At 36.6% G+C, this 26,507-nt stretch overlaps 1 protein-coding gene across 1 annotated transcript; it reads right to left on the bottom strand.

The window, feature by feature from the left end:
• Positions 1-10,205: 10,205 nt before the first annotated feature.
• Positions 10,206-24,789, bottom strand: LOC127846105 (carnosine synthase 1-like). The gene is made up of 13 exons (XM_052377281.1): positions 24,778-24,789; positions 23,813-23,999; positions 23,305-23,467; positions 22,435-22,583; positions 21,797-21,954; positions 20,958-21,135; positions 17,915-18,003; positions 15,665-15,869; positions 13,128-13,290; positions 12,712-12,994; positions 12,540-12,543; positions 12,026-12,112; positions 10,206-10,369 (listed from the first exon to the last, which is right to left on the bottom strand). The coding sequence occupies exons 1-13, from the start codon at positions 24,787-24,789 to the stop codon at positions 10,206-10,208; spliced, it is 1,842 nt and encodes a 613-aa protein (XP_052233241.1).
• Between the last annotated feature and the right edge of the window lie 1,718 nt (positions 24,790-26,507).

The following is a 26,507-nucleotide window of genomic DNA, read 5'->3' as shown; positions in this document are numbered from 1 at the left end:
CTTTTATCGATGTAACTTTATACTCTAGGGAAAGATCCCCGATAATGTTGTAGAACTTTTGGTCCAACCCTTTTTCCATATTATACTTTGTAAATTGTAATTCATTTGTAATTGTCAATTTGGAAATAAAATATGTTTAAACTATAAATTTAAGTGAACAATTATATGTCTCAGATATGAAGAGTGACAGTTCTAAATGAGCACTGATATTTACAAAAAAGCATTTGAAAGTATATTTAAATGGGTTTGTGCAATTAAGTAGAAGCCACGGGTCTGTCGTGCTATTGTTTTCAATATTGGACTGATACATGTTCTTTTCCTAAGTAGGCAAAACAATCGCCGACGTGTTATTGGGCTCGACAATTTCTTAGTTGATAGACAACATGCACGGACTGACCCGGTAACAACTAAGCGGCTCGACACAGGGACTAAACGCGCGGTTTTTAAAAGCACAACGTATCCGTTTAATAGGCACTTTTTAAAATCGACTGAAATAAATGAAAAGTGCGAAATGAATGTGACCATGTGATATTTACATGCTAAAAGAATATTAATTGTGTACGATATAGTAATGGCTGCTTATTTATAGATTTCTCTAAAATAAGATGTTTCAGGAGGTAAGAAGGCACTTAAACATTATTATTGAGACATGGGTCCGCATTCGCCCCCCCCCCCCCCCACTCACCAGGAATTAAAAGAAAAAGGAACGAAACCGAATAATGATCAAAAGGGCTGCGTATCCCGCTCGCAGTTACCCGAATCGTTTATTACTACCGAGTATTGTATACGGTTTACTTGAAGTCATGTGCACTTCTCATTTGACAAATGTTAGTGGGTAAATCTTGCAAATATTGCAGCTTATTTAAACAAAACAACCAAATACTTCATTATGAGGTCGATTTTCTTTGCACATTGAAGGCTAACGGGTATCAAAATAATTGGCTTTGTATTTAATACGTGTCGGAAGCACTGTCAAATACAAACATAAAGTCCTAATTTGTCTTTTTGTTATTATTCATAAGGAGATAAAAATTTCAAATTTAACTACGATGCATTTATTGATGATAATGATGTTGATCAAGATAATGATTATGTTGATTTGGATGAGGAGGGCTTTTATAGTATTGTGAGAATCGAGAATAATAAATTTACTCATGACTATGAGTATATTTTATTTTCTAAAATGTAAATGTAAATGTACCTGTAATAAAGTGTGTTATTTATTTTCTGCTATAATAGTCATTATTGATAGCCTAATAGTGGGAGATGGATATCCTTCAAAACAGTTTAAGCCCTCGATATACATAATTCGTTCTAAGGTGGCAGCTTTAGATTTATTCAATTTGGTATTTTCGTGCATGTTGTGTAATGGTAACGTTTTAAATTGTAAATTTTCAATTTTATATTATAAAAGCTAAGTTGGAATTCCGGGCAGCCTTTTTAGCCAAACAATTTGGTCCGACGTGGTGACATCAGCTTTCATTATATAAATGAGTAGTGCACTTTCTTAATTCGGTTATCCAGTATATACAGTTTGTCTCGAACCGTAATTTTATTACTATCAAATGGTTTCTGTCCTAAAAATGTGTGTGGAAATTCGTTATTATGTATGTTGTATGTTAGCAAATTGCGAATGTCGTCTAACGTCGAGTGTTTCCATTACAATGCTATCGGGAATACAAAATGCAACTTAAGTAAATTGATTATCTAATTTTACAAAACGGTTTGATACATAGCTTCTGTCACATTACGTATAAAGCACGTTCCGTATACTTTTTTCATTCACCAAAAGCATTTCGAGAAGTACCGACGTCATATCAATGGCAACAAAACAGTCGTTGTACATACACTCTGAACGTTGTCTTACAATATCCGATTATAAACGGATTTACACAGCTGTTAAATACATAACTGTGATACAGCAAGTTCATCCATAACGGTTTTTTTTTCTCCTTGAATGTAAATTTTTTGACAACATACAGGACCAAACTTGCAAATAGAAACAACAGTCATCATAAAAATCATGTACGTGATCATTTGGCAAAGCTTGTTCTTCCTGCCATTTCATCGGACTGTTTTGTAACGCAAAGGACCGGATAGATTCAACGTCCGACATGGACACATATGTTAAATTATATTCGGTCGGTAAATTCATCGATGGGATGCCCTAATTATTAATATCTACATTTTGCAATGTTATATCTTTATAGGGTAAATTCTTGGCGATGTAAATACACTATTTATAGACTACATCACAGTAAGCCAACCCGTTATAAATAGCAGTAATGATACTCTGAAAATAAAATAAAAAGAAAATAAAAATAATAATGTTTAATGTTCAGAGTTTCCAGCGAATTCATGCAATATCATCCCCTCAATGTTATATTTTTCCATCCCATTTACAACACAATTTACCTGGGCTACATCCGTAAAAATAAAGTCAGAGATACACATTACAAGTCCTGACACAATACATTAAACTGTACACAGTCTGGTCGTTTTAAAAGTTTGTTTTAATTAAGACGATTCCATTAAATTGTTAGAAATCTGTCGATTCGAATGAAGTACACAACTAAGAGATGTTGTAACTGCTGAGTTCCCCGCATACCTTATTAATCGGCACAATGCTTTTATTTTCTATGTTGCGGTTTTGACAATTCTTACTGTATTGAAAGACATATGCACACATGTAACACAATCAACTAGGGAAAGCGACGTCAACAAGAAATTCGTCGTAGACATTTGTCTTCGCTTTCTGTACAAGTTAAACGCTGCTGCGTTGCTTACAGTTCCAATTAAGCAGGCACTTATTATCAATACTAGAACAGGTATATTGTCCACCGTTCTCTGATTATTATACGCCTCGAAGGAAATATTGTATTATTCTGCCATTTTTCAAAATCTCATTATAGGCTATGATTAACATTGAGAATGCCTGGCGTTATTATTGAAATATCATTACCAATGATTTCTTGACTTTGTATTGTAATTAAATACTTCCTTGGTCTGGAATGCATATGTATGATCTTAATATTTTCAATAAAAAAGGGAAATTAAAGTCAAAATGTCAACCAAGTACATAATAATTTGCAACCCTTCTAGACATACCCTAACTACAAAAAACAAATTGTTAAATAAAGGTATTTTAACCGACTTTGATCCTCTAAATTATCAATAAAGCAAGCGGTGTTGATATTAGACAATTCGCAAAGTTGTGGATTAACAAAGAATTTGAACAATATAAAGTGAGTGCGTTGATAGTGTTCAAAGACATCATCCATTCGCGCATTAAAGCTGTGTTAGAAGAATTATTTTTAAGGAACCGCGTCATTAAGGATTACCTGTTCCGGAAGGACGGACGCATGGACAAACGGAAAAACAAACGAAGAAACAGACAGGTCTATCTATATGCCTCTCTCTTCAGCAGATGACGCGGGCATTAAAACACATAACACTGATAACATCCTCTTTGAACGGTCAGTTCATAGTACTGGGGATTAAAATTGTTAAATCATTATGTCAGCCAAAGCTCGCGCTATTTCAATAATGAATCTCAAAACATTGCATATCTAAGGAAATAAATAGTTATTACCTAAGTGAGAAAGATTCGTCTTCCTTTAAAAATATTTCAAATATAAAAATGAAAGCGTTTAACAGCCTTTAATGCATAACAAACGAACACGTTAAGATTTATACGAATTCCTGATTGAAAATAAAATTGGTTTCCGACTCGAAAACTTGAAACTTCTATTGGAATAAATGAAATGTCGATGGATTAAAACGAGATAAAATTCAGTGTATAAAAATAATTGTATCTTCATTAACAAATATTTATTTCGATAACACACAATTAATATATTTGGTAAACAGAAAATACAACTGATTAAAGCTTGAAATAGCTCTAAAAAAATCCATCTAAAACTAATTTAATCTCGATGGTTCACTTTCGCGGTAATTTAGAATAGTTTTTCATTCTTTCCAGCGCAGATGAGTGGCTATACGCCATTTTTTAAATTGGGAACTCGTAATTCGAAGAACATTTTTATAACCGTTGAGAGAGCACTTATATATGCTCAATTGGTCGGTTAGAGCAGTGGCAAATATGTATATAATGCAAAGGCTATTTGATGTTAATTTCAATATATTTAGGAAACAGTTTTGATCTGTAATTCTTAGTAAACAAATTTAAAATTACCATATATGTGACAAATATCTGCTCAGCATTTTGTTTGTTGACGGGTACAAAAAGATCAAGAATGGTTTGCAGTAACGAATAACGCTTCACACAACAAGAAATAAGAGACAATAGTTTAATTATGCAGTTCACAAGAAGTAGACAATACGTCAATGCTCAATCCTTTTCATACACATGCGAAATAATAGACCTTTACCATATGCTCGAAACTTAGTGTTGCAGTATCCAATTATGAACGGATTTGCGAAATTGTTAAATACATACGTGTGGTACAACAAATTCATCCCAAGTGAAAAATCATATTTCTGCATAGATAGTGCATGTTCAGCAATAGATGGATCTATCTCATTACTAGCGGTGGGAAAGTCACACGCTGTTTGTCGGTCAAAGTCGTTTCCGGCAATAGTACAATCTTGCAAGTTTCTTGGTGTTCTGCGCCATGAAACGTCTCTCCGATGAGCAGAAATATTGACTTTTCTGGCTATTAAGGAATACAAGACAATAAGACAAACCGTGATAGCTACATATAAAGACACTTTCATACAACTGTTACTTTTCCTTATGTTTTCGTAATCTCTTGAATCCGTGCAGTGCTTTATTGTCAATGTTAAATTTGTCTTGAAAATCAAATCGAAATCGACCGTGTCCGTGAGAAAGTAGTCCGGTATAGCATTTAACAATCCAACAATATAACATCCGACATTTAATAACTTTGCCCATGTCAGTGTTAATTTCAGTTCAGTAGCGTTAAGACAAATTGTGAAGAACCAATCCACACCGATAAGAAATATAAGTAGGACTGAAACGGCTACTAAAGCATTTCCCGTGAAGCTTATCAGCTTGCAAAGGTATTCGGATTCGAACGTTTTAAATAATGCAATTATGTTTAGAGACAAACACAAACACGCACAACAATCCACAAACGACAGCGATGCCAAGAGGAAATTAGAGGTTCTCATCTTTCTGGACTTACGGTAAAAGTTGAACGATACAGCGTTACATAAGGCCCCAACGTAGCACACACTAAGGATAAGCACTATTACGGGAATATTATGTATCGTTTTCTGCGTATTGTACTCCAACAAGATAAAGTTGGAATCGTTCACTCCAGTCATTGCTTAGATTATAAAGTCAAGTCCACACAGTTTTATGAAATTTGGTTTTGAAAATTAAGGATACGATCCAGTGTATTTTTCATCTCATAATGGATTGAAACTAAAAGCGGACATCATTATACTGCCTGAAGGAAAGGGGAAGTTATTGTTAATTTCAGTGACTTAAAGTGGATTATCAATTTGAATAAACGAGCAGGGCTGTAAAAGAACAGATGGCACAATATGTACAATTAAAATAGCGAAAGTAAAATCAACTTGTTGTTAATAGGCTCGAGACCCTAATTATTTTTTATAAATACTACTTAACTTGCACTGATTCACTTCGGGAACAATTCACTGCCATGGGCGCATACCGCAGCAAATCGATTGCGAAACGCACCAGTTGCAAAGGCACTTGTCAAACAATGGGAAGGACATGGTCATGGCAACGTGCGGTTGTCGCATGTTTCCGGGAAATGCTTTGGTTTTGGATAAAATGTCTTAAAACTCAGAGTAAAACAATATTTGAATGTTAAGAGTTTAATTATTTTTGTTTTAAAAAAAATCGGACAGTGCTTGAAAATAACTGTGATATTTATGTATGTGTGTTTCTCAATTTCCAATTACTAGTATTGAAAATAATATGAACTTAATTGATTGTTGCCCTTGATGGTATGTCATACTTTTTTAATTCATTTTAAATTTAATATTCATGCTATTTAACCTATGTACCGTATAATTACTCCACAAATATTAAACAACAATAGCGGGAAGTGGTGTTGTTTTTTGCTGACGTTTAAGGATTTTTGTTATAACAAGGCAATTATCCAATGAAGTTAGTCAAATATGTTTGTCTTTTAAATCATTTATCGAATATATTAGAATGGTTTGTAGACGCAAATGATTATTTCTTAAGTATCCAGAGAAAGCCGCGTTGCAGTTTACCAGTATAAATGCATCGAAGTTGTTTAGAGAACGTTGTCAAACTGTACACAACGCTGATATATTATCTGGATAACATATCATTTCTCGACAGAAAAAAGAATACAGTATTAACATTGATATATCAAAGGTCCTCTTTCATTCATACTATTGACAAAGTGAAACACTTTTACAATACTTCCATGTCAAATACCTGCGTGTGTATGTCATTCAAATCATATACACAATTAAGATCATATGACCCGCGTCATGCGAAAATGTGTCTTATGTCATATACCGCAAGCGCAGCGCCAGCTTAGCTTGCGACATCCGTGCAGTCTTTTTAGGCGCACGCTATGTTTCCTGGTCATATGAGCGGGCGTGGTAGCTCCTGACTAGACTGGTGTGGAGCTACGCTTAGCGTATATGACATAAGACTCAGGTTTGCAAGGCGCGGCTCATGTGGTTTGTCAAATGTTATTTTCTAACTATTTCTATAACACTATATTGCAGCCAATAACATTGTTAAGAATTTTCGAAACATGTGTTTATGTTGTTATATCAAAGTCGTAACGTGTTGATTAAAGGTCTATACCCGCTTGTGGTTTTACTTTGTCTGACAGTTTGCTGTCATGTTTCAATCAAAATTGTCTTATTTTAGTGTCGCAATTGATAAATGAAATGAATGTGTATAAAACAATTACATCGAAGTGGCCGAATCGTTTAACTCACCCAAAACCGTGTAAATAATGCTTAGAAATTTAAACATGTATCTTGTAGGTCACTTCGCATGTGTAGCGCGTGTATTTAAATGTTGTCTCCATTCCTAAAAAACAGTATCACATTTCGTCCGAAAAAAACATATCCAAGCATTTAATTGATGCACATTTCTATGTTTTCTCAGTTGAAACGCTTTCGAATGTTCAGAAAAGTGTTGCAGAAGTATGCTTGTTTATATGTACTACACATAATTAGGGGGCTGCTTAGAGCTTCGCCAATTTTTCACTATTTTGTAAGCTATGTTACCACTTTTTTGCAATCGCACAAGAACACGTGACAAGAGCGTTCAATGAAATTCCACGATCAACACGATTAACTAGATGCACTTCAAGATTCGATAAAACACGATAACGTGTGATAAGATCGCCACGACCAGTCCACGATTGCTATTATAGCGCCAATCGAGATAGTTGGAACATACAACACATTTACATGTCTTTCAACAAGTAAGCTATACTATTATGTATATACAGTGTATTAGAGTTATAAGGGACACTTACATTTACTTGCAGTCCACAAAAATACGTATGTATCTTATGCCATGCATTACGTAATGTATTATATAAAATATATTACATCATTACCTAAATGAATGTTGTATATGGATTACTTAAAACTGCACAATTGTGTTTAGCTAGTAAAACTAAGAGAAGAAGAGACAGTACATTAAGTACATTTTGTAAATATTTACATATTTGTGTTATAAGTCAGAGAGAATATGAACCTGGGAAAGCTGGGCTAAGTGCATGCGCAAATTAGCATGTGCAGTCCGCACAGCTTATCAGGGACGACACTTTGCTTTTATGGAATTTTACGTTCAAAGGAAGTCTATTCGAAATGAAAAATCAGGATTTATATTAAAAATAACCTCATTATGACAAAGTAATTTGAGCAAAATCAACAACACATGTGGTTGATTATGTGCCAAAAAAATATAAAACATTGTAATAATATTTACATTCACTCTTAATTTTCTGTAGAAAAATGAACGAGTTCATTTTGCGTAACCCGTAAGCCGGCGATACCGCCTTCGAAGGCGGAAGTTCTAAAATCGGACCAATGGTTTCAAGACGCTGACGCGTAGTTATACAGTGACCAGTACCGTGACCGCACTACTTTTGTAAATATAGTAACAAACATGAATAAACATAACCCGTTTGTTTACTTTTGTTTCTTTGATGTTTCATTTCTCGATGTCTCGATTTATCCTATCAATTATTTTAGTTGTCAAATATATCTGTAAAAATATATTACCGAACCAGCTTTCCGTATTTTATTTTCATCACTTGAATACGCAATTTATGACGTATCATGTGTGACGTCATTTCGGTGACTTAACATTTTACGAAAAAACAATATGGACGTGGTGTATTTTTTACAGTTAAATATTTGTTTAAAGCATCGAGCAAATCCAAAACGTATTTCGGATTGTGTGTTTGCCATGCATAACACCTTAAGAACAGACACTGGAAGTGTATATCTTTGTAACTTTATTGTTATTAGCATTGGATTAATGTTGCCATTGAGGTAAGCGTGTCGTTTATACTAAATTTAGTTTTTATGACCCCTGTCAAAGCTTAAATAATGGCATTAATCTATTCTACAGCACAGTTTCAGCTTCAATCGATGTTTTAATTTTCCAAAAATGTGCTACGTGTAATTATAATTAATAGCAAAACTTCAGAACTCCCTTTCTTCGCGCAGGAATAATGAATAACAAAACCTTAAGGGGCAGGTCCTAGCTGTTCCCGAAACTAAGATAACAATATGTGTTGCCTCCCTAAAAGCATACAATTCTGAGTTGTTTTTTTATGCTCAAATATGTTTTAATTGTTTCAAATCAAAGGACAAATATAAATATAAGGATTGATTCTTATTTTTCGGGCCTTTATGCAGTATGAACGCTCAGGGCAAGTATTGAAAATTTACCGAGAAGCGCGCTTCACGGAATTTTCAAAACTCGCCCTGAGCGTTCATACTACAGAAAAAGCGCGAAATCCTTAATTGAACTTGCGTGAAAATATTTAAGAAATGACTTAAGATGTTTCTGGAATACCACCCCAGAGTATTCTCGACTTGCAGATCAGTTTTACAGCTTTTATAAACGATTCATTTATTGAGTCCTGTTTTAGGAAAACTGGACTTTAAACATGTGCGTTAAGTGTCATCCAATATTAGCCCGCAGTCCGCAGTCAGGGACAACACTTTCCGCTTGTAAGGTATTGTTCGTTTAAATAAAGTGTCTTCTTAATTAAAAAAGTGCGCTTAAAACAACGAACAGAACCATGGATTGACTCACACATTTTATATCTAATAAAAAATAGAGATCAATATATGTATAAATTCAAGAAATATGGGGAAAAGGATTTTATAAACAATTCTGTTTTTATCGAAATAAAGTCCAAAAGGCAGTTAAAAAGGCAAAAGCAACCTATATCCACGAGCAGCTAGAAGAAAGTAAACACAATCCAAAATCACTCTGGGCTCATTTAAAATCATTAGGATATAGTGACACAAGTAAATCTTCACCAAATGTTGTCCTTAAAATAAAAGACCGTCTTTGTTTTGAAGCTAAAAATATAGCTGATCATTTTAATCATTTCTTTACCACGGTAGCCGCCGTCTTGGTAGACAAACTTCCAGCTGCTCCAAATTGTTTTCATGTAGCCTCTGATGCTTTTAAAGCTTTTTACATAAAAAAAAATCCTGAAGCTAAGTCGTTTAAACTCCGTACAATCTCCGAACAATTTGTTCACAAGGAATTACGTAAGTTAAATTGTTCGAAAAGCACAGGTTTAGATGATATACCTGCCCGATTTTTGAAAGATTCATCATCCTTTATTAAAATTCACATTATATTTTTAATTAATAGCTCTATTGTAAATAATTCTGTTCCAGATGCTATGAAAAGTGCCAAAGTTAAGCCTCTTTTTAAGAAGAATGATAGATCTGATGTTTGTAATTGTAGGCCAGTTAGTATATTGTCAATAGTTTCAAAAATTCTTGAGCGCGCCGTATACAACCAGCTGGAGTCTTTTTTCGTTAAAAACAACATGTTGTACGAATTTCAGAGTGGGTTTAGGGGGAGGTACTCTACCGACCCCTGCCTTATCCATCTTACAGATCACATTCGTGCACAGACCTCTAGGGGTATGTTCACGGGTATGATTATGCTTGACCTTCAGAAGGCTTTCTCGACACCGTGGACCATGACATCATTTGTCGAAAGCTCCTGGAGATGGGCGTGGAGTCGGTTGAGTGGTTCCGCTCATATTTGTCTGATAGGACTCAGTCTGTTCACGTAAATGATGCAAGGTCAGACTTCCGGTCGGTTGTGTGCAGTGTCCCACAGGGCAGTATTCTTGGGCCTTTATTGTTCCTGGCATATATACATGATATGAGCACAAGCATTAGTTCGTTTTGCAAACTTATTCTTTATGCAGACGATAGTGCCATCTTGTTTTCCCACAAAGATCCATCTTATATTAGCCAGGTTCTAGGCAAAGAGCTAGAAAATTGCAGTAAATGGCTAATTAATAACAAACTGTCTTTGCATCTTGGGAAAACAGAATGTATTCTTTTTGGATCCAAGAAAAGGTTAAACAAAATCCAAAATTTTACTATTTCATGTAATGGCCAGGAAATATAATCTACAAGTACAGCTAAATATCTCGGTTCATTTTATGATTCAGATTTGTCAGATACATCTATTGTAGATAGTATTTTAAGTAAAGTTAATTCAAGAATTAAATTTTATATCGTCGACAAAGTTTTTTTAAATAAGTCCCTTAGGAAGACTCTTTGTAATTCCTTAATACAATGCCATCTAGACTACGCATCATCTTCCTGGTTCTGTGGTCTTACACAAACTTAAAAAAAGAAACTGCAGGTAGCTCAAAACAAAGTTGTACGTTTTATTCATAACTACCATTGTAGAACATCACTTCGTATTGCAGATTTTAAGGATCTTACATTTCTGAATATTGAATATAGATGTAAACAATTGCGACTTAATCATGTATATAGGATTTTTAACAATATAGCTCCTAGTTATATGCACAACAATTTCACTAAATGTAGTAATATCCATTCTTACGGGACTAGATCTATTGATAAGGGTGATTATCACGTACATCCAGTTGATACTTTTACTTCCAAATCTTTTTACCATAATGCAATAAAAGACTGGAATAACTTGCCAAAAAATATACGATGCACAAAGTCTAAGAATACGTTCAAAAAACTTGTTAAGAAACATTTATTAAAAGAAATGAAAAAAGTTGAGAAACAAAAGTATCTGTATTATTAACTTTTTATCATTTGGTTTTAGATCTGTAAACCATATTGAAATACATTTTTAAAATGTTAACTATATTGCTATAAATTTTTAAACTGTAAACCATTTTGTAATACATTTTTAAACTGTGTTTATGCAATCCTGTCAAGTTCATCATCATACGATGTGTTTTCGTATTTAAAAACAAGAATTATTTTATTAATACCATAATATAACATTGTGAGACCGTTGTCACTTTTTTCCATCATATATTACGAATTTATGATATAATATTACGTCACTCAGATCTACATGTGACGGCTTTGGACCCCGTTGGAAATAAGTTTTGTACGATCTTTCGTCTAAACTTTACGGGTTATCCAGTGCACTTTTATATCTATATTTCAAGATAATTTAATTTTGACCAATAAGTGTGATAAAGTTTAATAGAATATAAACCATATATATATATATATATATATATATATATATATATATATATATATATATATATATATATATATATATATATATATATATGTATGTATTATTATCTATGATGGTGACTATCTATGATATTTCTGAATTGTTAATAACTGTTCATATGGATTGTAGTATTATGTTATGTGCACAAATAAAATTATTATTATTTATTATTAACGAAAACCAAAGTACGTAGAAAGTGTCGACCCTGACTAGCCTGATTGAACAAAACGTGGCAAAGTCCATACGAGTAATCCTGCTAATGCCGTAATTTACCGATGTCTACGCAGAACTTGAATGCAGCCACAATCAGCTGTGCCTGGCGGTCCGGCGGCAGCACAGACGGCATAGTGGCAGCAGTTTCTAAAACAAAGAAGGAACTTGGTTGAATGCAAAAGCGGAAAGCGTTGTTCCAGGTTAGTCTATGCAGATTACACAAGCTTGTCAGGGACGACACTTAACGCACATGAATGAAACCCAGTTTTCATATAAACGCCATTGACGGCGTTCAACTATTTTCATTTACGTAAATAAACGAAACTCATTGAAAAATAAAATAAACCTCGACATTCAGCTTGTCGCGGAAAATGGTGCAGTCTACCAGTTTTATTATGGGATTTATATCTACGCTACTCCGAAATTAAAGTTCAAATTATAATGAGCATACACTGTTTAAATATACATCCACATCTAACCAAGACGTCCTTCTGACATAGTTAACCCACGCAATCCTAGTTTCTTACTGATCACATTATCAATCAAATGTTGTCACAAGGTTATTTTATTAAACCATTCTGTTCATCAAACTCAATATAAAAGACTGTATGAACAAAATAAAACAATACCAAACAACTCAATACGCTGTGGTCAAACGACATTTGAAATGTCATTTTGATAACGAAATCGATTAAAAGTGAAACACAAATAGCTACAATACAAAACTAAATCCAAAGGGACCAAACCCTGAAAGAGGGGTAGTTAGTGGGTCCGTTGTCGGAAATGAACGCCCCCACGAGCTTGTTCCCGTAGACGACCACATCTACGTCATGCTCTGTGCCCCCGTAGTACTTCATTACGAGCGTGTCCGCCCCGAACCCCAGTCCACATCCAGGGTGTTCGGCCTCCGTCCGGAAGCAGTCGATGGTGGCGCGATTTTGCTTCCTTAACTCCTCGGCGCTCGTCACGAGCGTCGCGCCGATGGCGCTGTTTCCGTGCTCTAGCTTCAGCATGAGTGGGTAGCTCACCCTGCAAGAACGCAGCGGAAAAATAAACACACAGTTTTATGATAGTGCATATGATAAATTTTGATAAATTATATCGTTCTATTTCCTTTCTACTATATCTACGTTACCGCGTTTTCTACCTAACCGAAACTTACTGGTTGCAGATGACGTCGATGTCGGTGGGTTCCCGGATGAGGTAGCTGGGCGAGGAAAACTGGCAGGTCTTCACCCAGTGAGAGACTGGTGTATCTTTCTTATACACTGTCGACTGCGTTCGACTTTTCTTTTTAGCGTTAAGGGCTCCCTCCACGCTGGCGCCTTAAGATAACATATACAATTGATACGTGTTTTATTATTTATTATTATTTTTGTTTATATGTCCAAAACAGGAATTTGGCACCTAAGACATTTGCACTGAATATGTTTGAAAAATTATTTTTCAAAAATTCGCTCAGAATAAGATTTTTAAATTATGTTCATTGTTCGATTAATCAACAACAGTTTGCAATAATTATGCGTTGACGAAACTGTTTTCTCTCTACAGTTGAACCCTGTACACTTAAGAGTTTCGTGATATTTTTTGGAGATGATTTTTTAATAATCGGGTTTTAAATTAGTTTAAACCCTGGTTATAAAAATGGGGCATCGCGGGTGGGCTGCGTCAATCAGGTGGTTTCCAGTCAATAGCGTAAGTTTGCATCGACCGATTTTAATTGAATTGTGATATAGCAACCTTGTATGGAAACCTTGCTTGTGAATGTATTTGAGACATGTCGATTCAATGTCAATGCCATTTTCAATTTTAAAAAAAGAATTACAATTTCTGATAAATGTCTTGAGTCTTGACACAGATAATGCACACAATATTTTTAACTGGGAACCTCGCTCTTTCTCTACAACAACAGCCAATACACACTATGGGCGCCAGATTTAATTTTCGACGCGCTGATTTTTTTTCTGGAAATCACCATGGCAAACGAAATTAAGTTAAGCAATTGGTAAGAAATGATTCATGTGTATGAAATTTCATTATATTTTGTTGATTACCCCATTAAGTGAGTGAAACAATATTAACATGGATTTATCGCATCGTCTGTGGAGGTTTCTGTTGAAACTGAAAGTAGATAGAGAAAGAGCGAGGTTCCCGGACTGCGAGCGCATTTCAATAAGCGAGCGGGGTGACAGCGAATTAATTATGGGTATGACGCACTTCCGTTTGTTTAGAAAATGGCGAGTTGTTTACCTTGTCAATATCTATTTACATAGTCGAACTATCTTTTTTTAAGAAGACGTTTTGTCGGATGTTTTTTATTGATTAAGAATGTGTATGCATTATAATAAACAACGGGTAACTAAAAAAAAACATTGCCATCGAGCGCCTATGATCTTAGGGTTAGAAATGAAGCCTTTGAAACTTGAATGTAGTAAAAAATGACTTGCATTAAATTTAACTTTTATGAGACTACATATGCGTCAAAATACGCATCTAAGAGGTGAAGGGTTAAATATAATAATTGCGCAACTAATGCGGGTTTACAACGCTGTAAAATGAAGACATTGTATTTCAGCAGTTGTGTAGATCTTATTTATAAGCCCTTGCACTTTATTGAACAATTTCTTGGAATTTCCAATTTTGTTTTCTTTATAATAGGCTCCGCTTATAGGTTGGTGCAGAAAAAAAATACTTATATTTCGTATTTGTCGATAGGTGACAAGTCGCGGATAGTATAGGGATACATTTGGCAAATCTTAAGTTGTTTGCGTAAAGCTTCTTTTCGGGAGGGATTGGTGAGGAAGATGCGTTTTGAAAGGAAGACGAATGTTTCGCCGTAGCGGACGTTATTTAAATCCATGTTCATAATATTCAATAGGCCTGCGAACAGATTTTCGTATTTTTGAAATATGTCTCAAAATGAATGTACGCACAAAAGTGTAATACATGTAATTGCAATCGTTTCCAATAATAATACTTAGAAGAAAAAATATAAAATAAGACATTTCTGAGTTCTGAAGTTCGGACCCGGGAAATCTAGACACTTAATCTAATTCGCTACATCTACACCACTTAGGCTTTTGAATTTGGCGGGTAGTTTCAACTCTATGTCGGTAATAAACGTATTTGCTACATTTTTCGATGAAAAACAATGTAAACGCTTTATTATTTTCCAATTTGTATTGATGATTATAAAAAAAGAACTTATATGTATAATAGTTTTATCAGGGGTGTTATTTTTCTGGTATTAAAAACGCGCATTCATTATGTCTTGACTATACGACCCTTAATTTTAATGTGTCATTCTGCCGAACTCTGAACAACAAAGTCGTTGATTTATCAAAACATCAATAAAATTGAAGTCTTTACTTATACGGGACATGGGTCCCATGTACGATATGGGCAATCGTTCCATGTGCGATAGCTTGGTGTAGTCCCAAGCTGGCACTTGGTTCCTGCAGTACAATTTGTATGTGGGATGATTAGTATAACTAATAGAGTAGTAGTCACTCGACTTGAAAGGCTAAAGAATAAGAACACGCCAAGTAAAATAACTATACTTGTCTTTTCTTTACCAAGAATTTAAGATACGAGGGCGGATTTTGTAATGCTAAATTAGGTGTAAATATATACGTTTTCCCCGTGCGGTACTGCTAAACTTCAGCCCCCATAATAGCATAACAATCGCTGACCCCCTACCTCGCGTCCATAGGATATCCGGCACCATGACGGCCAATGGCACCGTAAGGCAGCCGTCCACCTGGAGGTCACGCTGCTTCAGGAGGCTTACGATCTCGGTCGCGTGGTGCCTGTCGCTCGTGTGGTCGCCTTTATCATCATAGTGGATAAAGACGTGCATCAAGTCCTTGTTGCTGTGGTTTGGGGACGGATCCACCATGACCAGCTGTGTGCGGGAAATATGGTTTAATGCTTTTGGGAAAAGACAAACTCCAGCGTTACATACGGATTAAGTACGATAAACAATTAACTGTCCCTGCGTTTAATACGGAATAATTACCATGTTAAAACATTAGCCCACGCGTTTAATTCATAATAAATAGCATATAACAAGGTCGCGCACCTGAGAGCCGATGAAAATAAACAGTTTTTAGAAGCTTTTGTGCTGTTTGTGTAATAAATGCTGCTTAAAACGTTTGTTTTATTCAGAATATTTTTTTACTTGAATTTCACCAGAGCACACGTTCTGATTTAGTGTCATGCTAACTGGGCACAAGCGTGGAGTTTATAATGTTAACAAGGCGCCACAGAAGGCATATAAGGAAAACTGCCCCAACCCCTGGTGGCCATGCGTTTCAATGGACCAACACATATTTTAAACATAACGAGAATAACATTTGAAAAATATTCTCCTCAAGTTTCATGTCAGACGATACGACAAAACAATGTGACAACTATTATTCACAAGGTTGTGTTGCCATTTCCACGGGATTGTGTGAAGGCACAGAAGCACAGACCCACAGTTCGAAATGGATTCGTTTTTGTTATAAATTTGATTTGATATTTTATTTAATTTCTACATTACTAAAGCGCTTAATGTTAACAAACACATATAATAATTGTACGTTTAGGCAAAGGGGGTTTCCTACATTAAAACTTCAGGCACGTAAGGACCCTTTTTGTACATAAAACTGTGCTCAAAGACCCTGAAGAAAAGCTTGTGTCGATATAGCCATACAAGGAAAACGGCCCAGCTCCAAGGCCCTACGTTTTTTTCACGAAAGGCAGCCATATACCATACAACCAAATACTGGCAAGTCACAACCGCATACTTCTCAAAATGGGATAGAAAATAGTAATAACAACCAAAACGCAAAGCCATTACAAAGATATACGAGAAACATATAAAATATGCACATACTATCTATGCAAATACTGGTCATTTGTTCAGCATAATGAACTTAGTTGATGACCAATCATGCGTTAGTTCAAATATCTTATTTAAAAACCAACAATTTTAGGATTCCGTTTAGATGTCTATGTTCTTCACTACAATGTTTATTTCTATCAAAATAATAATTTCTTGTTCGGTCATGTTTTATAACTGAAAGAGAGCTTTTACGAACTCGACCAAGATATTATAAGAGTAAATGATCTGACCAAGTTTCATGATGCTTGAACCAAAAATGTAATTTCTTGAGTGTAAACGAGGTTTCACTATGGCCATATAAGTTAAACTGTTTTTTCATCTTGCTGCTAAGTTTTGCAATGCACCGGTACCATCTGGAAACTCGGCTGAGATATCATACAAACAAATGCTATGACCAAGTTGCATGACGATTGGACTAAAACTGTTACTTTTTTAATGTTGACCTAAAGTTTCCTGTTTCTAATTTGTCCGAGATACTATCGGGTAAATGTTCCGATCAGGTTTCATTATACCTGATCATCAAGTGTGTTTGAAAGGTTTCACTATAATGATGTAAAGAAACTTGCCCAACGTGTCATATAGATTACACAAAAAATGGGACTTTTAAAGTCTTGAAAAGGATTTACTTAACCCATTCAAAGACTAATTATATTATAAAAGACTTTAACCGGTATGCACGAGTTTATTTTCAAGAAATTGCTTTTTTTTCACAAATAAAACCGCCATATTATAAAGAGAAGTAAACGTACATTTATACCACATTTTTTCGCGATCCTCCATATTCTCCTCTTATGAAATCCGCCCGCATCGAGCGCCAGTATTGTCTTCCCCGACATTAGGAAATACTGAGATCTAGTCAGAGCCGTCCGCACGAACGGGCGAACGGACATACCGTCCAAACCACCAAACGCAAATTTGTTCTGATGAGAAACTTTCAAAACGGTCATATCTTTATCGCCGTTATCGTTCCCGGCTGTCTCCAGAAATTTTCCCACTGAATGCACAGTTCTGTTTTGTTCTACAACCATTCCGTCCCATTATGATGTGAAATTATCGCGCACTGCAGCGTCATCGATGTACGTGTGCGTGTCAATATTCACCGCTACAGCCGTCACTTTGCCGTTACACTCCGTAAGCACGTAGTCGATGCCTGAATGGGAACAGAAACGTGCCTTTGTAATATTAAACCAGTGCAACGCCAGTAATGCCGAAATCGACTACGAGTTTAAAACATAACGGTAACACAAGCATGGCTCGGGAGTTTCAAAAGTGTAACCGTACATCGCCACCTCAGTACAACAACCGTGATGATAATATTGTTAACAAGAGGGCCATGATGGCCCTGAATCGCTCACCTGACTCATTAAGATCATATGAAAACTATGACCTCTATTGTCTACACAATGTTTTTCTATGATTTGACCTAGTGACCTAGTTCCTGACTCTAGATGACCCAAATACAATCCCAATCCAGATTTCATCAAGATAAACATTCTGACCACAGTTCATAAATATCGGATGAAAACTGTGACCTCTATTGTCAACACAAGGTTTTTCTATTTATTTGACCTAGATTTTTACCCCAGATGACCCAAATACAATCCCACCCAGAGTTCATCAAGAATTCTGACCAAATTTCATAAAGGTTGGATGAAAACTGATCTCTAATGTCTACACAAGGTTTTTCTATTATTTGACCTAGTGACCTAGTTTTTGACCCCAGATGACCCAAATAAAATCCCAACCCAGATTTCATCAAGATAAACATTCTGACCAAATTTCATAAAGATTGGGTGAAAACTGTGACCTCTATTGTCTACAGAAGGTTGTTCTATTATTTGACCTAGTGACCTTGTTTTTGACCCCAGATGACCCAAATACAATCCCAAACCGGATTTCATCAAGATAAACATTTTGACCAAATTTCATCAAGATTGGATGCAAACTGTGACCTCTACTGTCTACACAAACAAATTGTTGACGGACGGACGCACGGACACACGCAGGCACGCACAACGGACGCCGGACATCACACGATCACATAAGCTCACCGTGTCACTTCATGACAGGTGACCTAAAAATATGTGTCGGAGATAAACATGAACAGTTGTGGTTAAAATCCCATAGAAACAAGGGCTGTTTGTAAAACATGCATGCCCCCCTATATGGGCTATAAGTTGTAGTAGCAGCCATTGTGTGAATACGTTTTTTGTCACTGTGAATGGTGGTGGTGGTGGTGGTGGTGGTGGTGGTGTAGTAGTAGTAGTAGTAGTAGTAGTAGTAGTAGTAGTAGAAGTAGTAGTAGTAGTAGTAGTAGTAGTAGTAGTAGTAGTAGTAGTAGTAGTAGTAATAGTAGTTGTAGTAGTAGTAGTAGTAGTAGTAGAAGTAGTAGTAGTAGTAGTAGTAGAAGTAGTAGTAGTAGTAGTAGTAGTAGTAGTAGTAGTAGTTGTAGTAGTAGTAGTAGTAGTAGTAGTAGTAGTAGTGGTAGTAGTAGTAGTAGTAGTAGTAGTAGTAGTAGTAGTAGTAGTAGTAGTGGTAAAAGTAGTAGTAGTAGTGGCAGTAGTAGTAGAAGTAGTAATAGTAGACGTGGTGGTGGTGGTGGTGGTGGTGGTGGTAGTAGTAGTAGTACTAGTAGTAGTAGTAGAAGTAGTAGTAGAAGTAGTAGTAGTAGTAGTAGTAGTAGTAGTAGTAGTAGTAGTAGTAGTAGTAGTAGTAGTAGTAGAAGTAGTAGTAGTAGTAGTAGTAGTAGTAGAAGTAGTAGTAGTAGTAGTAGTAGTAGTAGTAGTAGCAGTAGCAGTAGCAGAAGCAGTAGCAGCATTACAAGACCAATACTTAAGAATGATCAAATGGGAAAAGGTAACCTAGCACTGGCAGTAAATATGGGGCTCATTTACAGGTCAGATTTGGAATCTCTGCTGTAAAATGAGATTTTGAATAAATTAAAGGGAGGCAAATCTGTAATAAAAAGAACATGCATAAACCGTAGTTGTTTCCCTTGTTTGAACCATGCTAAATCCTTACAAGTTTGGAAAGAATTGGATGAAAAATTTGGACTTTATTGCATAAACACCATTTTCTCAACTCAAGGGGAGGTAATTCTGTACTTCATGGACCAATAAAGCTCATTTTTGTAGGGTTCGTGTCCTCATTGATATAAAGACACTGTGCAAATTTGGAAAGGATCGGACAAAAAATGTGGAAGATTTTTGAAAGTTTTCACAAAATAGGCAAAAACGAATAAACATGCAAAGTTCAACGAGCTCCTGCGGCCATGTTTTTTGACGAATCAAATTTCTTTGAACAACTTTTTCAGGGGAGCCTTCAAAGGTCATCCCTGTGAAATTTTTTGAAAATCTGATGAGCGGTTTCTGAAAAGAAGATTTTTCAAGGTTTTTACCATATATATGGTCATGGCGGCCATCTTGGTTATGTGATCAATTTTTTTTTTAACAATTCTTTTGTCCCATGAACTAGGGATGCTCCACATGAAATTTAGTTGAAATTGGCTCAATGGTTTAGTAGAAGAAGATGTTTACAAATTGTTTACAGTCGGACGGACGGACGGACGCCGGACGCCGAGTGATCACAATAGCTCACCCCGAGCTATCGCTCAGGTGAGCTAAAAACGCATTATATATAAGCATGGCTCTGGAAAAACGCAGCATTATCCACGACGTGAGTTAAGTGTCATCCTATATTAGCCTGTGCAGTCCGCACAAGCTTATTAGCGACGGCTATTTACACTTTTATGGAATTTTTCGTTTAAATGTAGTACATGTGTCTTCCAAACGAATATCCAGATTTAGCGGAAAGTGTCGTCCATGATTAGCATTTGCAGACTGCACAGGATTATCCGGGCCGACACTTGACGCTCAACAATTAAGCCCCGTTTTCCCAGAGCGATTCTCATAACGAAACGGGAAAGTGGAAAATAAAATATTGTTATGAGTCTTATGTGGCTTTAACTTTGTTCTCGGTTCTTTTTTTTAATAAGTCCGACAATGCGAATAGTATACGACTTGATTTCACTTCTACCGGAACCTTGCTCACCAATGAGGTCCGTTTGCGCCCCGGGCTCCACCCTCTCCTCGTCTGACCGCTAACTCTCGCGGTCCATGATTGACTGAAGCGCCGTCTCTGCGTGCGCGCGCAGATTAGTCTGGAAATCCCAGATACACGTTTCGTTGACAATGTTCAACGTTTTCAGCACGGTTTCGAGGGGCATTGGTACCGTGTCAGCACCTCTGATATCGATGTGTTTGTTAAACATGCTGCAGATCGGCTGAAAGAGAACGACTGACAATTATTTTAAAACTTGGATGCATTGGAAATAATTTTCTGCTCAGTCCCATAATTCTGTCAGACCTCGTACAAAACGTGTAAGCTTGTACGAATTCTACATCACTAATATAACCTTCTATGCCTGCTGCCATTTTAGCCGCGTTCTATGAAAACCGGGCTTCATGCATGTGCGTACAGTGTCATCCAAGATTAGCATGTGCAGTACGCACAGGCTAATCAGGTACGACACTTTCCCCATACATGGACTTTTTTATTTAAATGAGGTCTCTTCTAAACGGATATCGAATCTAGGCGGAAAGTTTCGTCCGTCATAAGCCTGTGCGGACGGCGCGATAATCCGAGATGAAAATTCACGCACATGGATTAAGCCCGTTTTCCCAGAACAAGGGTTATTTCTCCACATCGAATACCCATTTACAGTAAAATTGACCAAAGGTCAGGATAACAAACAGGTTCCCAAAAAGAAATGGGTTTATTAATTTTGCAAAAACCGATGCAATGGTAGAAATTGCATGCGTCATTTCCCGGCCCTACACGATTCAATTTTACCATTTTTTTAATTGAAAAATTGTCTGAATGTTTATGTATTGTTAATTATTCTTCAAAAATCAATATGAACTTTAAAAAAGCAGACGACAGACCGGCGTGCAGACGGGTGTGTTGTCAAAATCTCTGCAGACGATCGCTCGACATTTTACGCCAAAATCCGCGCTGGGCGCGACCCACAGGTTCTTCGCGTCCTCGGTTTTTCCGGCGATCAGATGGTTAATGTAAGCCTCCACAAGATCGTAGTTTGAGCCTTGAAGCACCGGTCTTCAATGCTGGAAACCAAGGCGTCCGAGCTTCCCATCTGTATTCGTTTGGACGGTCTTATGAAAATCTGTAAGAAGAAGACTTAAAGGGAGTCGAATATTTTGATAATTTGTCAAAATGATAAATTGTAATGGAAAATACATTTACATTTAAATACCTTTTCTCAACTTATTTGCCATTGCAGTAAACATTGCTCTTCGTAAAAAATGCGCAGATACTTTAATATTCACAGTTCATCACTGCGTTTCGTTATTCCATTATCGTAGCTAATGACGAAATATTGGGTTTTGACAATAGATACATACATGTATACGTTAAGTGCATTCTAAAAAAAATCAATACACTCACTGCGAAACTCATACGATAATAAACAACATTTACCTTTTTGCGGTTGTTAATGGACAACTCTTGCAGAATTTTTTAGGCTTCTTTCACCACAAAATCCGGACTGGTGTTCCTTTCGTACTCGTGGATGACGCATTAGCAGGCACAGCAACCAGACTGTGTTTCGGTTTGTAACAGAACGCGAGCGTCTCGGGCGTTGCTATGCCAACGGAATACAGGACACTTCGTGACCAGAGCCGGTCATTGACGACGTCATGGAGGAAATAGGAACTGCTCATTGGACAATCCAAATTGTCCTGGAAATATGTTATTTTGATAACTAACTTTGCATACTTTTATGTTTTTTAACTGTAAGTCTGCTTCAAACTTAAAGCAAGACTCGTTTCACTGACTTTGTTCATAATAATTTTACTGTACAATAAATTTACCACTCTGTAAAGAAATACCATTGAACACTGTTAAAAATAATGTGGCGTTAACCCATATTCGTATTGCGAAATTGGTAAGATAGTTAAATGCATCGAATACCAATTACCATGACCGACAAGCATGTTAGCGCTGTAAGGCATGGTTTCTGACAAGATTTCGTAGGAAAACTGGGCTTAATGCATGTGCGTTAAGTGTTATCCAAGATAAGCCAGTGAAGTCCACACAGGCTATTCATGGCAGATACTTTCCGCTTCTAAGGAACTTTTTGTTTAAAGAAACTTTCTTGTAAATGAAAATCTACTATTAGTGGAAAGTATCGTCACTGATAAGCCTGTGCGGACTACACATACCAATCTGGGACGACACTTGATGTACATGCATAAGTTCAGTTTTTTTCCAGAACGCGACTCAAATATTTGGATTACCCTTCATCGCTTGCAGAGTCCGTTACCTTAAGACACCATACAATGCTGGCGCCTACATTACCTCAATAGTCTGTCCGTCGTTTCTCGTTCCGCCAGTGGCAGCATAAGTAAAATAATTCACGAGATACGTCACTTACCTCGGCGGCTCAAATTCGTCAAGGTAATTCGCGCCGCCGGCGTGAAACGTGACGGCCTTGTAAACGAATAAGGTGTAGAGGCCCCGTTGGATACTAAAGGGGACCTTGGAGAGCCACGACGACGACAGGATCATGTACATTGTTCCCGGCGCCTGACGACCACCTTGGGTGGGGTTAAAAAAATCATGTATGGGTAATGGTAACTCGTTCAACTTTAAACCGTTAATTAAAACTTATTTGAATCAAACTTAATAAAATATAGTTACGACTTGGGTGAACATGAAGCTGTACACGGCAATAAAAAAATGCCTATTTGCGATAAAAACCTATCACACATGAATTAAATAACCGAGCATATACCCTCAATCATGTACATACACACACATTATATATATATATATATATATATATATATTTATATATAATCCTCAGGAACGTGTGCCAAATGAAACCTTCACATACCTCACTACTCAGTACGGATCCATAGAGGTTAGACCAAGCGCGTAACCTTCGAGGCATATCGACGTGGTTTTCCCAGTCCGATGTAGCACGGCCACCACCGCCTTCTCTCTGGGCGCGTCCTTGGCGGCCCGAGGGGCGCGGGTGCGATCCACTGTCTCGGGATACCCAAGCTCGAACAGATGGTATTTCAACGCGTGGTAATGGCTCGCGATGTCCGCGTCCTCAGTGGGAATCTGTCAGACAGGTTAATTTTATGTTTGGAAAACTATTTCGATTTGTTCAAATGCATTTAAAACAGTATTTCTGTATACATAATACTTACGTTCACCCTCAACCCCCTCCCCCCAACCAAAAAAAACAACACCACACACACCAAACAACAACAACAAAGCACCAAACAAACAAAGCACAACTTGGTGCTACATACCGCATTAGTCCACGTAGACGCAGGTCCTGCTGCAATCCGATGTTCGTACTCGTCTTCGTCGCAATCTTAACGTCTTTCAAGTTTTCGCTGTCGGTGTCATTGCCGGTGTTCTCACTCGCAACGATGTTAATTGCTATAGTTTATTGCCTGTAACAAATCGCGTATGCAGAGTTTCAGTTATGCATTAAACTCTGAAAATAACAAGATCGAGATAGCGATGTATCGCGTTTAATTATAATCCGTGTTCTAGATGTCATAGGGTAAAAACTAAGATGTCCTTTTACTATATAAAAATATATAGTAAAACACCTCTTCTATTAGTTACCTTTCAGTATTCATTTGTGTATTCAGTATTAATTATGTTTTAGATTTTAGTTCAACTTACTTTGCTTCTAGTGTAAGAAGAAAGATAGCATTCCTATGTAGTAGTAAGAATAGTAGTTTGTAACCTATCGTTTTGCACGAGTACTAATACTATTCACCGCACTACTTTGCTACTTTCCCGCACTTTGTCAGACACACAAAGACAACGAACACGTACTGATCGTGGCCGTACAGAAAGTACAGATCATCTGTATTTGCACATTCAAATCCATTGTTGTAGGGTTTAATAATAAACCTACAGGTAAATATTATTAATACATTACTATATAATTGTTTAAATTGTGTATTTGTATTTTGTATTTTATCATGTGAATGATGTTAGAGTTTCTCGCTCATCATACCGCCTATTTTATATTGCACTGTGATTGCCTTTTGTATGATTATTATTATTATCATTCTTATTCTTATTCTCATTATTATTATTAATTATTATTACTATTATTATTAACCAGGTTTTCCGAAAACACTGGTTATTAGATTGGCGAATGCGGGCGGGCTGGCGGGCTGGCGGGCTGGCGGGCGGGCTGGCGGGCTGGCGGGCTGGCGGGCGGGCGGAACACGCTTGTCCGGGCCATAACTATGTCGTTCATTGTCAGATTTTAAAATCATTTGGCACATTTGTTCACCATCATTGGACGGTGTGTCGCGCGAAATAATTACGTCGATATCTCCAAGGTCAAGTTCACACTTTGAGTTCAAAGGTCAAAAATGGCCATAAATGAGCTTGTCCTGGCTATAACTATGTCATTCATTGTGAGATTTTAAAATCATTTGGCACATTTGTTCACCATCATGGGACGGTGTGTCGCACGAAAGAATCACGTCAATATCTCCAATGTCAAGGTCGCCACGACTGAAAATAGATTTTTTTAAAACAAACTTACAAAGGGGGTTAATTTTGTTTGTTCATTTCAAAAGTTCAGTTTGAGTTTTCTCCCTTTATCAGATTTTTTTTCACAATGAAAACCTGGTTTTGTGACAATTTTGTCCCTTGTTATTATTATTATTATTAGTAGTATTAGTATTAGTATTATTATTATTATTATCATTATTATTATTATTATTATTATTATTATTATTATTATTATTATTATTATTATTATTACTACAGGATCTGACCAATACACATTTAAGACCAGAACCCAGAGTTATTTGTCATTCCACCCGAGACACCTAAAGGGGCGTAGCTAGGCCGGAGACAATGGCGCCCAACGTTGCAGTCTTCTGATGTTTGGTCGAATGGGATATCGTGCACGTTTGGTATACCAGATCTTCAGGACGGTACCAACAAACTTGATCTGCAGAAACCCGCGGGTACAGAACGTTTTAAGGGGCCCAATCTTCTAGAACGTTACATCCACACCGGACCAGGGATTCGTCGCTTGAGTTGGAGTTGTGACATTAAATATTGTGACAGTGTGTAAACATTTTGTTGATTCGTGATCATCGATTCTTTTGACGGTGGTGTGGTGAGCTTTATTATCTCTGTTGTTTTTTTAGTCAATCAGGTTATATTTATATTTTTATATTCAGGTTATATTTATGTCTGATATTTAAAACCTCTTAAATTGTTTTTCCTAAACCATAAATAAGAAAACCACTGCACTAACATTTAGGTTGCATGAAACCTGATCTGTCCCTGCATTTGAGTAAAATCACGTGCATTCATTGATCACTAATCCGTTGAACTTTACGCAGTTTTGCTCTGTAGTTATTTATGTGAAGTTAGCTAAACACATAACTCTATATAGTTAGGTAAAACCCAAGAACCAGATTGGTTTAAATCTCCAGTAGCTAGTAGTACCCCGTGTAATCCCTCCAATCCCGCATTTATCCATTTATTGGCTATTGGTAAAACTGAACAGCTATACACGTGCATATGATAAATGCACGGGTATTAGGTGAATGTGACCGTTGATGGAAGCGTTAT

This window comes from Dreissena polymorpha, chromosome 9, assembly GCF_020536995.1.
Source record: "Dreissena polymorpha isolate Duluth1 chromosome 9, UMN_Dpol_1.0, whole genome shotgun sequence".
In the NCBI taxonomy this organism is placed as follows: Eukaryota; Metazoa; Mollusca; class Bivalvia; order Myida; family Dreissenidae; genus Dreissena; species Dreissena polymorpha.
Note: the sequence above shows the minus strand (reverse complement) of the source record. Positions and strands in the feature narration are given on the sequence as shown.

What these genes read in the sequence shown, in the direction of transcription:
- LOC127846105 (XM_052377281.1), bottom strand. An exon ending in ATCGACGTCATCTGCAACCA is followed by an intron (nt 12,995 to 13,127) that starts GTAAGTTTCGGT and finishes GCGTTCTTGCAG; the next exon opens with GGTGAGCTACCCACTCATGC. An exon ending in CAAGTTCTGCGTAGACATCG is followed by an intron (nt 10,370 to 12,025) that starts GTAAATTACGGC and finishes TATATATGCCAG; the next exon opens with GAACAATAAAGGCCCAAGAA.